At 31.4% G+C, this 14,263-nt stretch overlaps 1 protein-coding gene across 1 annotated transcript in view; it reads right to left on the bottom strand.

Annotated features, from left to right (window-relative positions):
* LOC127713038 (uncharacterized) overlaps positions 1–14,263 on the bottom strand; it is a 56,807-nt gene that overhangs the window by 21,722 nt on the left and 20,822 nt on the right. The window contains exon 2 of the mRNA XM_052219637.1: positions 4,270–4,515. Coding sequence (XP_052075597.1) covers positions 4,270–4,494 — 225 coding nt within the window. The 5' untranslated portion in view covers positions 4,495–4,515. The remainder of the gene's footprint in view (positions 1–4,269; positions 4,516–14,263) is intronic.

The following is a 14,263-nucleotide window of genomic DNA, read 5'->3' as shown; positions in this document are numbered from 1 at the left end:
ACAAAGAAGCCTTAAATGTTAAACTTCCTGTATTTGAAAAAATCCTTTACATCGTTTTTTTTAACAATTGCAATCTCAAATCTGTTCAAACAGAACCGCACATCAAACTTTGTACAACAGAAAAGTTGATTGGACATGAGTGACAATTTGTCACGCCCTCATGAATGGGCGTACGTGCTATCAAATACTTTCAAAAAGCTTGCATTAAAATTATTTTACACACAAGTAACTGTATTTTCTAAACAAACAAAGAATATTTCAATTTATTTTGCGTTTAACGTGAAATGAAGCCAGGGATTCGTAATCTTCAAAAATAGTTCACTAACGGTTGATAAAATGTAGAAAGTCTGAATAGAAATATAACAATTAACAAGTTTATAAATTGCATTGAAAGTACAACATCTAACCATAGATATAATTGGCTTTAATATCTATGATCTAACAAACGATAAACATTGCTAGAAAATAATGTGCCACTCTTCCTCAGGTTGAGATGGCATATATTGGTTATTTGATTTTATGAGATTAACAATCGAAACCCCCTTAAATATTGTCTCTTGACAAGCACGAAAAGTGTCGAAACTGCACTTCCAACAGATGGCAAGGATATCTAATCATATAAAATTTTTGCAATCAATTTTTTAAATGCAATGTGGCATTCCCTGTTGATCGTTTAATAAATAAAGGCAACAGTAGTATACCGCTGTTCGAAATTCATAAATCGATTGAGAAAAAACAAATCCGGGTTACAAACTAAAACTGAGGGAAACACATTAAAAATAAGAGGAGAACTACGACACAACAGAAACACAACATTAAAATGTAACACACACAGAAACGAACTATAATATAACAATGGCCATTTTCCTGACTTGGTACAGGACATTTTAAGAACAAAATGGTGGGTTGAACTTGGTTTTGTGGCTAGCCAAACCTCGCACTTTTATGGCAATGTTAAATATAACACTAAAACACTGCACAATAATAAATTAACATATTCGTTTATATCTGAGCTTTAGAATAATCGAGATTGCATTATGTAATGGACTAATTTTATTATTTTCTACTGTCCCTCTATATTAATCGATGGGCATTCCTCTCCCTTTTGAAATTACTTAATCGAATATGAAGTCACAAGTTTGTCTGACGTTAAAATACGTAGTCCCATATTTCACGGCTACATTGAAACACATAGTGCACTGATTCGCCATAATATGTTGAACTTCATGTTTAATACTGAAACTATAAGAGATATCAATATTTAAAAAAAAATCAAATTCGAATACTTGCAGCTATATGAAGTCAGTTTATAATAGGCGTGGTAATCCATCCCTTTTATCCAATCAACTGTCCTTTATAATAAAGACCTTCGTGCGATTGTAGTTGAAACATTGTAATTCATATAATGACATTGTTATAGTTTTAGAACACAATTACATCAACATCAAAATGTTATGTACTTTATTGCGGAAGCTGTGGGCTACTGATTCAAAATAAAATTGATTTCGACAAGTTGCTTTGTAACCACTGTCATGATGTTGGGTGTAATGATTGAGTCAAAAATCGTGGTAAAAATATCCAGAATAGGGAAAAGAGAGGGAATAAATAGGGAAAGGGTGATGAAAATATTTTCGGTCTCTTTCATATTTTGTGTTTGGAAAAAAAGAATTGCCTGCTAATTTATAAATGTATTGCTATTGGTATTAGTAGTCAGTCTCAGTCTCCATTTATAAGTAATACAGTACGTGTATAAATATGGTGTTGTTCACATTAAGGTTTATGACCCCTTCTGTAGGCCTGTGTAGTACGAAATGTTCAAGGTGAAACAATATCAAAACAGCAAAGATAAAAAAGATCTGTCATTTCGTACATATTCCAAATGGAAACTTCATTCAAAGAAATATTATTTATGTGTTTATTGCATTATATAGAAAATAGGGATTTTGTGGCAAATAAAGCCAAAGATGTTTGCAAAAAAATCTACAGACTTCAGTACAGAGATTTTCGTTATAAGATGTTAATAGACATAGGAAGATGTGGTATGAGTGCCAATGAGACAACTCTCCATCCAAGTCACAATTTGTAAAAATAAACCATTATAGGTCAAAGTACGGTCGTCAGCACGGAGCCTTGGCTCACACCGAACAGCAAGCTATAAAGGGTTCGTAAAATATACTATTTTAAAACCATTCAAACATAGATTACTCACTTGTTTGTCAATGATGTGCTACCGTTTTTTTTTTACCAAAAAGTCATGAACAAGTTAAACTTTAAATTCCAAAAATCCATGTGCTGAGTCACTGAAGTCGAACTCACCCTAGAATGTGTACTTGAATTGGTCAATATTTATATTTGTTGTAACCAATATCTTTATTGATAAACTTGTTTAATGAAATCATTGCTAGCACTACATGTAATAATCCTCTATCGAACACGCACCGAATTGTCAAATATAAGAGTACAAGGGGAAAGGCTGTGGATTTTCTATAAAAGTTCCATGTTTGGCATTGAACCAAGAAAAGGGTACTCAACTGCATTTGTTTAATAATTTAACTTCACGACAGGGTAGTTCTAATGATTTAAATATCGAGTGCTAAAACATATACAAGTATATAGATTGACACAAAATCTCGTGATTGTTAAATGTGTGTAAATGTTAGCCTCTCTTGTCGACCATGTAATGTTTTCATAATTGTATTATATGTATTGTAAATATATATCATAGAAACATAAGGACAATAAATGTGATTAAGTCAGGATTTTGACATAAAAGAAGCAAGTATGTAAACACACATTACACATCAATTAAACAATTATTAAAATATTTATTTATTAAAAAACAATTCAGATATTTCAAAAGAAAGAGACCAAAAATTTTCATCGCCCTTTCTCTATTATTTCCCTATTCTTGGCTTTTTTTAAACAAGTAAATAATATATACAATGTCCCATAAATACGTTCAGATACGTCAAGGTATCAGATACGGATACGATACGTCTTTAAATATCCCACTTCTATTAGAGACAACAACAAAAAAAACAACAATTAAGGACTTAGAGTGGTCGAGTGGTTGGTTCGGTCATTGGTGCTGTCCAATACTTTGCAATTTTGTTGGTTGCTTTTTACCATAAATGTTTTTCGTTTACTTATAATGCTATAGTATAAACCAAGCAGTGGCATATTTATTTTGAAATTGTTTAAGTCATCTCAGCTTTTATATAACTTATTATATGGTATTATTCCTGCTAATTGTTGAAGGTCTTATCCAGACCTATAACTGTTCATATTCTTATCTGATACCTGCATACATAGTATTATCAATCATACCACAACTTTTAATTTGTATAAGCCTATTTATTAATGACAGACCATTGAAGGAAATGAGGGTTCTATTCTATTATTCATAAATGATAATTTCAAGGGTCCTCATTATCTATTGTTCTTCAATAGTTTACTGCATTACATCTGATTTCAAATTATAAAAACCTTTTTCTTTACCTTAATACTATCATACGTCATCACAAATGAATTCAATACCAATGATACGTGTTTCTTGAAGAAGCTTGTTTAAAACCAATAGTTTTGAAAGCCAACCATAAAAATCATTTAAAAATTAACATTCGGTGTTGAGCGTTCCTTATGAAAGTAATTCCAGAAATGTGCTTTGGACGTATTAAATTTACTAAGTTTTATATTAATTTTTTTACATGCCTGGGTCGATACCGCTGCTGGTCGACTATTAATTCCGAAGGAAATGATTTGTCCAGTAGTCACGATTAGTACTTTCAAAAATTGGTAGAGAAATGATTTATAACTAACCTTTCTAAAACTATTATTTATAAATTTATATAAAAAATCAATAACAAACTAGGGTTTTAATTCTATTAGACTAGGTTGATCTTAGATTGCTTAAGTATCATTTCAGGTACTCATTTTGTAATATAGCTCTTCAACTGTTTCGGTTCTCCTACATCATTGGCTTCCACAAATTCGGCTTTCAGCTTTTATAATGAAGATATATTGAGAAAGTGCTACGAACGCCTGAAATCTATAAGGGTTGTTTTTATTTTCATATCCAAAATTGCACATGCACAGAGTTATCAGGTAAAGTAACACCGTTGCAAATTATTCATGCTAAGTTCGAATTCTGATCTGATTTATGTAGATTGTAGTTTCGGTATTTTACGAAGAGTTTTGGACTTTCTAACTAAGTTATTTTGGATATCCTCTTGTCATCAATATTGTAAAAAATATAAAGTATTTTCCTACCTTTCTGTTTGAAACTCTGTCCTCCAAAGACAACTGAAATACAGCACTTGCTTTTGTAGAACATCTTTTGAGGTGCACTGTGGTTGAATTAGAAGATTTCAATACTTGATGCAATCCAATGTCTTTGACTGGAATGAAGACCTCAAGTATGCCACCAATTTCTCTCAGGTATGGTTTTTTGGTACTGGGTAACTCTCTTCGCACATTTATTTCTAACTGTTCCATGTTACCTTCCTTAACACGACTCTAAATAAAAAAGACAAGAATAAGTTACTTAAATAGATAACATAACGGATATTGTTTTTAAACAATATTTTGGAATTAAGTAAACGTCTCCTAAGTGCAAAAATCTGATTATTTGCCCTGGCTTATGCTATACATTATGTCGTATTTATCAGGATGTCAGTTCATCAGTTTTTTCTGACTCGCGCATCACTAAAGAGATATAAATTGTCAAAAGACAAATCTACTGCAGTAAAACTGATTCCGTTAATTATTACAACGAAAAAAAAACCATTCATGACACAACACCCTTATGAACACTCAATAAAAACAGAACCACTTAAAAAGCGCTGTTATTTCCTTTTTTTTCATTTCAATAAGTAAAGGTATCATTTCATAAAAAAAATTACGACAGTTTGCTCTGTAAAAAAGTATAATATGGTCAACTTCACATGACGGCAATAAGAGAGATGCATGTCACAAGGTCACATTAAAGTTTGCGCTGTCAGTTGTCCATTAAAAACGTTCCACGAATACCACTTTAGAATAAAGATATAATATGGCATTTGCATATGAGGACAATAAATTGTCATAAGTATAACTTTCTGGCAAATGATCTCAGGGAATTACATTCAACATGTGTTGTTATCACAATTCTAATAAATACCAGTTGTAAAGTTTCCATACTTCCCTCAGCCACCACTCCCCTCCCTAAAAATAAAATAAATGGTCTGAATATAATAACGGTATCATATGACCTACTACACGTAATGGCAAACAACTCTACCAAGTATAAAACCATTCTGTAATACGGTCTCTTAGGAGATGCATTCACTCCCAATGACACATTATTGAATCAAATAGTCATAGTCCAATATTTCCAATTAAAAGGTCGAAATTATGGCGGTCTAATCTTATCAACATCACATGATTGGAAAAAAAAATACCAACTTGATTTACGATAGCTTTCTATTAAACGGAGTGAGAGAAGTGTAATTGTTCAAATACTAAACAAATTTAATCAAAGTTCCACAACTCCCGTTAACATTATAGCTGTTATAGCACAGTCGATAAAATATAGTTACAATTATTTCTACCAAGTATTAGAGCTTTTTATCAGAAGTTCGTTCAGTATTGACGTATTCTGACAGACAGATAAATGTCATTAACATAACCAGCGTAAGAGCATGGGTCTTTATTTATAGAACATGAATTTCTCTCTCCATGAAAATAAAACAATGCAATGTGATTTATTTTAAGCGTTCAATAATCCTTCAATTACCTTTAAGTTAAAATAGTAAAATAACCAATGTCCTTGCTAAAGGGTATCCAGAAAAAAATTTTTTCTACAAAATGCTGAAATGCTTACCATTTCGGTTATCTGAGTTCTATTGCGATTGGGTAAATATCATAACTTTACTGCATTCGTTATCAAACTATACGTTTATAAAAAATATCACAACATTTTGTTCAATCCTTCCATAATCGTTCCTGCTGAATATATTTCAATAATGCACTTATTCATAATAACTGTCTATGGGGTCGATGACACATGGGATTCTTTAGCAGACATTATCAGTTGAGTACCTGTGTTCTAATTATAGAACCTTGTAATATTGAAATAACAAAGACATGTTTTGAAGTACAAGTTATTGCAATATTGATAATACACAAAAAAAAAATTTGTTAATTTTGTAGTCCTATCAATGAAAAATATTTGAAATGAAATATACATAAAAATTTAAATAATTCTTAAATTGCTAGCAAATATCCGGAATATGGTTTTGAACATAAATGCACTGAAATGTGAGGTTTGGTTTAGGTAGTAATAGATTCAACAGCTTTTGTTATTGTTTTCAACCCTAATCGAACATGTTGAATTATTCCTTTAGAAAAGGATTAGATTAAAGTTACCTAGTATATAAAAATAAGGGAATGCGGTATGATTGCCAACGAGACAACTATACAATAAAGACCAAATGACATAGTTGCCATGAGCTATAGGTCACATGTTCAGGTAAGGCCATCAAATACTAGTATAACCATTTAGTATATATTGGGAATCATTCATGCAAATTTGAAGCGAATCTGCGTAAGTTTCCTTCCAGATACTATTTCCCATTTTGAGATTATGAAAATTGTGCCAGATTTTGAAACCTACATCTCTATATGACGTTGATTTGATAAAGTGACGAAGGCCCTATCCCTGGGACAAGAACTTATGTAGTATATATTTTACAAATTTCTCTCATGCATCATTGTTTTCATTTCATGATTTTCTGTTTATTAATCTTGTCTAAGGCTTTTTTCAGTTGAAACTTCCAAACAATGTGAGGAAAGGCATTTTTTGTTAACTTTGCATGGATATCTAAACTATCAATGATTACAATGTATGAAAGTCTTCTTAAAAATGAAAACACAAGCAAGGCTTAATCAAAGTTCTGACTGATAGATTGACGGGCCAGTTTCGGACGAAAAAATTTTGCTTATATATTTAAACTTTGTTCCGTGGTATAAATATTTTCTTCTCAAGGGTTGTTGATCGTATAAATGATACCATTTTCAAATACAAAAGGGGACATTATTTTATGTTATTGTTATTTCCCTTTTACCAATATAAATCAAATCAATAGTTGTAATATTTTTGATATAATTGTCTATAGAAAGTCGAGTCAAAATAGACAAAACAAAGTACTCTTACGCAATAAATGTTCAAGATAAAAAAGGTTTAAATATTTGGATATACAATTGCCATGCACAATTAACACAACTTTTTCATTATTATTCATCTATTGGGAAGTGGTCCAAAATGATTAATTGCGAAGAGTTGTATTAAAATACCTGACATGTATTCTATTTAAAAGCCTTGAAAAGAATAGGTTCATTATTCAAAAAAATATAGTTCGAGTTATTGGAAGCTTTCCAAACTAAGTCTTTTTTTTCAAGGCCGATACAAATATTTGATTATTCATATTATGATTTCATTTACTTCAACAATGAATATACTAACTATTGGCCCAAGTTATTTTGTTCAAACTTTAATATATTTTTTTCAAATCTTCAATTAATATTTTGCATTTTGTCAGTTACATCTATGATATTGAATTTTAGTCGAATGGAAGAGATTTTTTTTAAGCATGGACATTAGAAAATACCAGATAATCTTACATAGTTAACAAAGTTTGACTGAACGGTCTTTGTGCATTTTTTGTTTCAAACTTGGGTAATTGTTTCCAGAGTGTATTTGAAATATTTTTTTGCAATATTTGATTGATTGGTTATCAATCGTTCTTTTTTTGAAACCTCAATAAACCGTTCTTCAAAACATTAAGGATTTAACTTAATTATAGTAGTCCTTCTAAAGCAGAAAAATGTGAAAAAACTCATCAAAGATACCAGGGTTCTAATTTTGTTAACACCAGACGCACGTTTCGTCTGTAAAAGATTCGTTAGAGACGTTCAAATGAAAAAAAAGTTAAAAAGAATTGAATTCAAATAGTTTGAATGGTTTTGCCAAATACAGTTGATATTATCTTATCTGCGAAAAAAAAGAGAAAAAAATAGTATTTCGAACAATTCAAAGTTTTGAAACTAGGTAATTTAGAGACAATATAAAAGATAATTAATGTTGGCACATCTAGGACGAAGATACGTTCGGGATGATTAAACAGTCGATCAAATACTTTCTGAATTCAATGTATATGACGCTCTGTGCAGGTGGTAAAACGATTACCAGTTAATAATATGTTCAACATAACCAACCAGATACCGTTTTATGTATGCACTATTGAATGACTTGATGCATGTGACTAACACTGCGGAAAGAGTTAACTATCTATCCTTAAAAAAACCAACATTTATTGCATTAGCGTTTTATGATACATTACACTATGAAATTCATATGACGTGCTTTTTCATTTTTACACATGAATCTTGCGTATAAGATCCTTAAAATCACTTTGATGTAACACTTAAAAGAAGTATTAATTTTATAGATGTTAAAATTTAATATGTAATGGAATGCTTTCAGTTTCAAATAAATGATAAGTCTGAAATTTTGATAAGTTTTAAGTTTTATCTATGTTATTGTTATTGATTAACTTTGTGACTTCAAATACAGATGTTTTTTTTATAAAGCTCATTGATATAGATCTAGTATTGGTTATATTTTTCAGAAAACATTAAATATTATCTTTTATTTGTTAATCAAGAAATAGCTATTGATAACATAACCAATAGATAGAACTAATTTAATTTATTCTAAATTTAAAGTATTTAAAAATAAACAAAATTAGAAATCATTAAAACAATTGCGTAAAAAAATCTTTAGCATTCATTTTTGTTTCTCACTCAGCCTTTTTTAGGAATATTACTGCAAATCATAAAATAATACAATTCAATAAATAATAAATGAAGAGAAATTTTTATAAGTGAAACTCAGAAATAAGGAAGTTAGATTCTTTTTCATTGCGTTGAACATATTGTTTGATATGCTCACACCATGCACTATTGATTCATTTTTTTCGAAGGTATCAATTTTCGTGGATTGAGGAAAACTTACATTGTCGTTTATATTTGATTTCGTGGTTTGGCCAAAGTCTGTTTGAATTCCTGAAAAAAATTGGTAATTCGCTGGTCATTGGAATTCGTGATTCCCGGGTAACCACGAAATCCACGAAGATTAGTATCCAACGAATAATAATGAATCCACAATAAAAAGAACATACCGCGTTATCTACCTTCAGGTTATATAAATCGTTTAATTTTACTTAATTTAATTTTTTCATAATTGTGTTCAAATTAAAAATCGTAAAAGGTTCCGTGCATCAAAGTGATCAGCTAGAGATTGATTGTATGAGTGCACAAGTGCACTATTATTTGCCAAAAAACCGATACTGAGCTCCATCCGTTGTTATTAACTTTCCCCCTTATTGAATATACAAGATGATCACAACTCAATTAAATAGAAAAGTGCCATTTGTCCCGTAATTTGCATTGTAAAACTATTTATTTATGATTTATGCACACATATCTGAAAAAAGTAATCAAGGAATCGTTTGCTTCGTTTCATGTTTCTTTTTATAAAATCAATAAATGTTTTGTCAAATTATTCCCTGTAAAAATAAAACAGATGTAAAATGTATTGCACAAAGACCAGTGAAAATCCACGAAATATCAATTTACCTGTATATAAAAGAAAATGATATCCGTTAGCAATATGTATACATGTATATGCTTGTTTGGTGCCCACCTGCAAAGACTGATATAAACCTAACTCAGAGATAATATCAATTGTTTCGTCATGTGACCTCAAAATCTCTTCAGCACATGCTCTTAAACACAAAACAAGGTTTTCAACTTTCAAATAGAATTAAAAATTTACAACTGCACAAAACAAAAGTTGAGACCAAGGACCAAATACCCTACAAATTAAAACGAAATGCACTCACAACAAATAGATAAAACATTAATAATGGTGTCCCGGAAAACAAAAAGATACAATATAATTTTTTGATAGGTTGTTTAATTCTTTGCATGATCCTAAAAACAACATAAATTAAGCACGCATACATAGGTTAAACAAACCCGAAAAGAGGATCCAAGCCCTCCATTTTTTTTTCATATTCCTAAAGAGCCGGTACCATGTAATTAATAGATGAACTGGTCGACGAGGCATGTCTCGTTTTAAGGAAAATGGGGAAGGGCATGCTTACTGATTTTCTGAGTAAAGAAAGTACATTAGTGTTTGATATTTGATAACATATAAAATATCACACCATTAATGTCTATGAATGTTTCGTGTCTAAACGCTATAATTATTAAAACTATCAATCAATCAAGCAGTCAATCAACTATCAATCAATCAATAATCGATAAATGAATGTGGAATTCGTCAAAGTTTACACTATGCAACATTTCAATTAATTGATGAGATTATTTACAACCACTGGGTCGATGCCACTGCTGGTGGAGTTTTTATTCCTCGAGGGTATCACCAGCCCAGTAGTCAGCACTTCTGTGTTGACATGAGTTATCATTGATATGGTCATAATCATAGATTAACTGTTTACAAAACTTTTAATTTTTGAAATACTAAGGCTTTTCTACCACAGTAATAGATTACCTTAGCTGTTTTTGGCAAAACTTTTAGGAATATTTGGTCCTCAATGCTCTTTAACTTCGTACTTTATTTGGCCTTTTTAACTTCTTTTTTTATTCGAACGTCAGTGATGAGTCTTTTGTAGACGAAACGCGCGTCTGGCGCAAATACAAAATTTCAATCCTGGTATCTATGATGAGTTTATTTACAACCACTGAGTCGATGCCACTACTGGTGGAGTTTTTATTCCCCGAGGGTATCACCAGCCCAGTAGTCAATACTTCTGTGTTGACATGAGTAATCATTGATATGGTCATAATTATAAATTAACTGTTTACAGAACTTTGAATTTTTGAAATACTTAGGCGTTTCCACCTCAAGAATAGATTACCTTAGCTGTATTTGGCAAAACTTTTAGGAATTTTTGGTCCTCAATGCTATTCAACTTCGTACTTCATTTGGCCTTTATAACTTCTTTTTGATTCGAGCGTCACTGATGAGTCTTTTGTAGACGAAACGCTCGTCTGGCGCAAATACAAAATTTCAATCCTGGTATCTATGATGAGTTTATTTACAACCACTGGGTCGATACCACTCCTGGTGGAGATTTTGTTCCCCGAGGGTACCACCAGCCCAGTAGTCAGCACTTCTGTGTTGACATGAGTTATCATTGATATGGTCATATTTATAAATTAACTGTTTACAAAACTTTGAATTTTTGAAATAATTAGGCTTTTCTACCTCAGGAATAGATTACCTTAGCTGTATTTGGCAAAACTTTTAGGAATATTTGATCCTCAATGCTCTTCAACTTCGTACTTAATTTGTTTGGCCTTTTCAACTTCTTTTTTGATACAAGCGTTACTGATCACGATGAGTCTTTTGTAGACGAAACGCGCGTCTGGCGCAAATACACAATTTCAATCCTGGTATCTATGATGAGTTTATTTACAACCACTGGGTCGATGCCACTGCTGGTGGAGTTTTTATTCCTCGAGGGTATCACCAGCCCAGTAGTCAGCACTTCTGTGTTGACATGAGTTATCATTGATATAGTCATAATTATAAATTAATTGTTTACAAAACTTTGAATTTTTAAAATACTAAGGCTTTTCTACCACAGGAATAGATTACCTTAGCTGTATTTGGCAAAACTTTCAGGTATTTTTGGTCCTCAATGCTATTCAACTTCGTACATCATTTGGCCTTTTTAAGTTCTTTTTTTATTCGAGCGTCACTGATGAGTCTTTTGTAGACGCAAATACAAAATTTCAATCCTGGTATCTATGATGAGTTTATTATTAATCAATCAACCAATCATATAATTCACCAACCAATGAGTCAATCAACCAACAACCACATCTATGTTGTAAACTCTGTATATATAAGCATTTTGAAGAATATTCCAAAACTGTATTAAACCAGGACACAGTATACTTTTTGTCTAGAGCCGGGACATATAATTTACATTTTAGGTTAGTTTCACAATTTGTGACATTCGAATGAAAGATAATAAAAAGATTTTCATTCTTAAATGTACGGAGAGAATTTCATACAAATTTATAATTTTCTTATACTTGTTTCTTTTGAATAAGGGTAGGGACAAACCACAAATTCCTAAAATAATCTATAATTGATCAAATGGGTCCACAGCTTACCGGGGTACATTTTCTGACTTTAGTTTTGTTCGAGAAAAAGTGTCTAACAAACATATTGAACTCCAAGGCAAATAAAAAAATTGGAAGTCCATTTAAACTGACAAAAGTCAAACCCTATTAATCAACGGAATAAACAAAAAAAGTATATTTCTGACTTGGAACAAAAGAGAGGTGAAAGATACCAGAGGGACATTCAAATTCACAAGTCAAAAATAAACTGACAACGCAATGGCTAAAAAGAAAAAGACCAACAGAAAAACAATAGTACACAAAACACAACATAGAAAACTAAAGACTGATCAACACGGACCCCACCTAAAACTGGGGGTGATCGCAGGTGCTTCTGAAGGGTAAGCAGATCCTGCTCCACATGTGGCATCCTTCGTGTTGCTCAAGTTAGTACAAACTCGGTAATAAGTCTAATTCGGTAGGTCACATTCGTGAAAAGGTGACGGGATTGTTGTTACGACATTAGGAACATATCCGCTAACATCTGTTAAACAGATATTACATAACGGTCAACCAACTCTTGATGGTGTCCGTAAAATTATAAAAAAAAATTCCAAAGAAAATGATGTGTTAAACCTGGTTTTGTAGCTAGCTTAACTTTCCGCATGTATGGCAGTTGTTTATAGTTCTTTTATATTAACAAATTGGGTTTGCAACTCTTAGAGACATCTAAGGTTAATGTGACAATAATTAGGAAATCGGCAAAGACGTCAACAAAAAAGGTGTAGTAAATAGTAAAACTCATAAAAGATTCCAAAACCAAAATGCTGTACGCCAGACGCGCGATTCGTTTACATAAGACTCACCAGTGAAGTAAATAAGACAATGACGTCACCAACAAGAAAGTTTTTGTTTTCATAGCACATACCGTTTATAGTATACACTTTTCCGAATCTTGATGGTAGAATGCATAAAAGAAAAAAAGGGCAAAGACAATTAACAGGGAAACTTAATTGAAATAAAAAAGATACACAACTTCAGTACCTAGAATCTATAACTCAAGAACATCTAAGTTGAGTTTTAATTTGTTAGAATTCATTTTTTCCCATAAAAGGTAATGCCGGCTATAGACGATTAACATACTAAGGCAAGTCATTGAGAGGATTTGTTTTTAATATTTCAAGAAAATTGAATTAATTTAAGACATTTTCCACAGTCGATTGGGTTATTGGTAATCGAAGTTTAACTGGCAAGACTTAAACTTGATCATTAGACGGCCGACGTTTATCTATTTATAAAGTTTCATTTTAAATGTACATGATAATGTTCACTTATTCAATGACAGGTCTACACATATACACGAACTGACAAATACACCAAACAAATCTCAAAATCTCTTGAATGACAAAAAATGAAACGTTTTACAACAAAACTTTAAATATAAAATTACATTGGTAACAAACATAACTAGGAAATTGTGTCAAGTAAAAAATGTGCTTAAGGTCTAAAAGAAAAAGATGGACTAGAGATTCTGAAGATGCCAATAGCTTAAATGATTTCAATAGCTGACTATGCGGTATGGGCTTTGCTCATTGTTGTAGGCCGTACGGTGACCTATAGCTGTTTATTTATGTATCGTTTGGTCTCTTGTGGAGAGTTGTCTCATTGGCAATCATACCACATCTTCTTTTTTATATTCAAATATTTATTTAGTCCGATGAGATTTGTTAAGGTATTTTCCACTTACTGCAACAGTAAGAATATGCTTCATGCATGACATTTTATTTCAAGTTTTATAATTTCCAAGAAAACACGATATATTGCTTCTTAAGCTATGTATTAATTAAATCGGTAAATATCTATTGCATGAACCAGTTGAGCTGTCAAATACAACCTTCCAAAAACCTTTTGAATGTTTAACCAAAACATTAAACAGGTTTTTGGGCACATGATTTTACTTTTTTGTTACGTGCCCCCAGTTGTCAACAGAAGTTATAAAGTTGTGCTAACACGATGAAAATGTAAACGCATTAAAATATATACGTTTCTTTTATGACACGTGATG

This window comes from Mytilus californianus, unplaced genomic scaffold (assembly GCF_021869535.1).
Source record: "Mytilus californianus isolate M0D057914Y unplaced genomic scaffold, xbMytCali1.0.p SCAF_8, whole genome shotgun sequence".
NCBI classification, from domain to species: Eukaryota; Metazoa; Mollusca; class Bivalvia; order Mytilida; family Mytilidae; genus Mytilus; species Mytilus californianus.
Note: the sequence above shows the minus strand (reverse complement) of the source record. Positions and strands in the feature narration are given on the sequence as shown.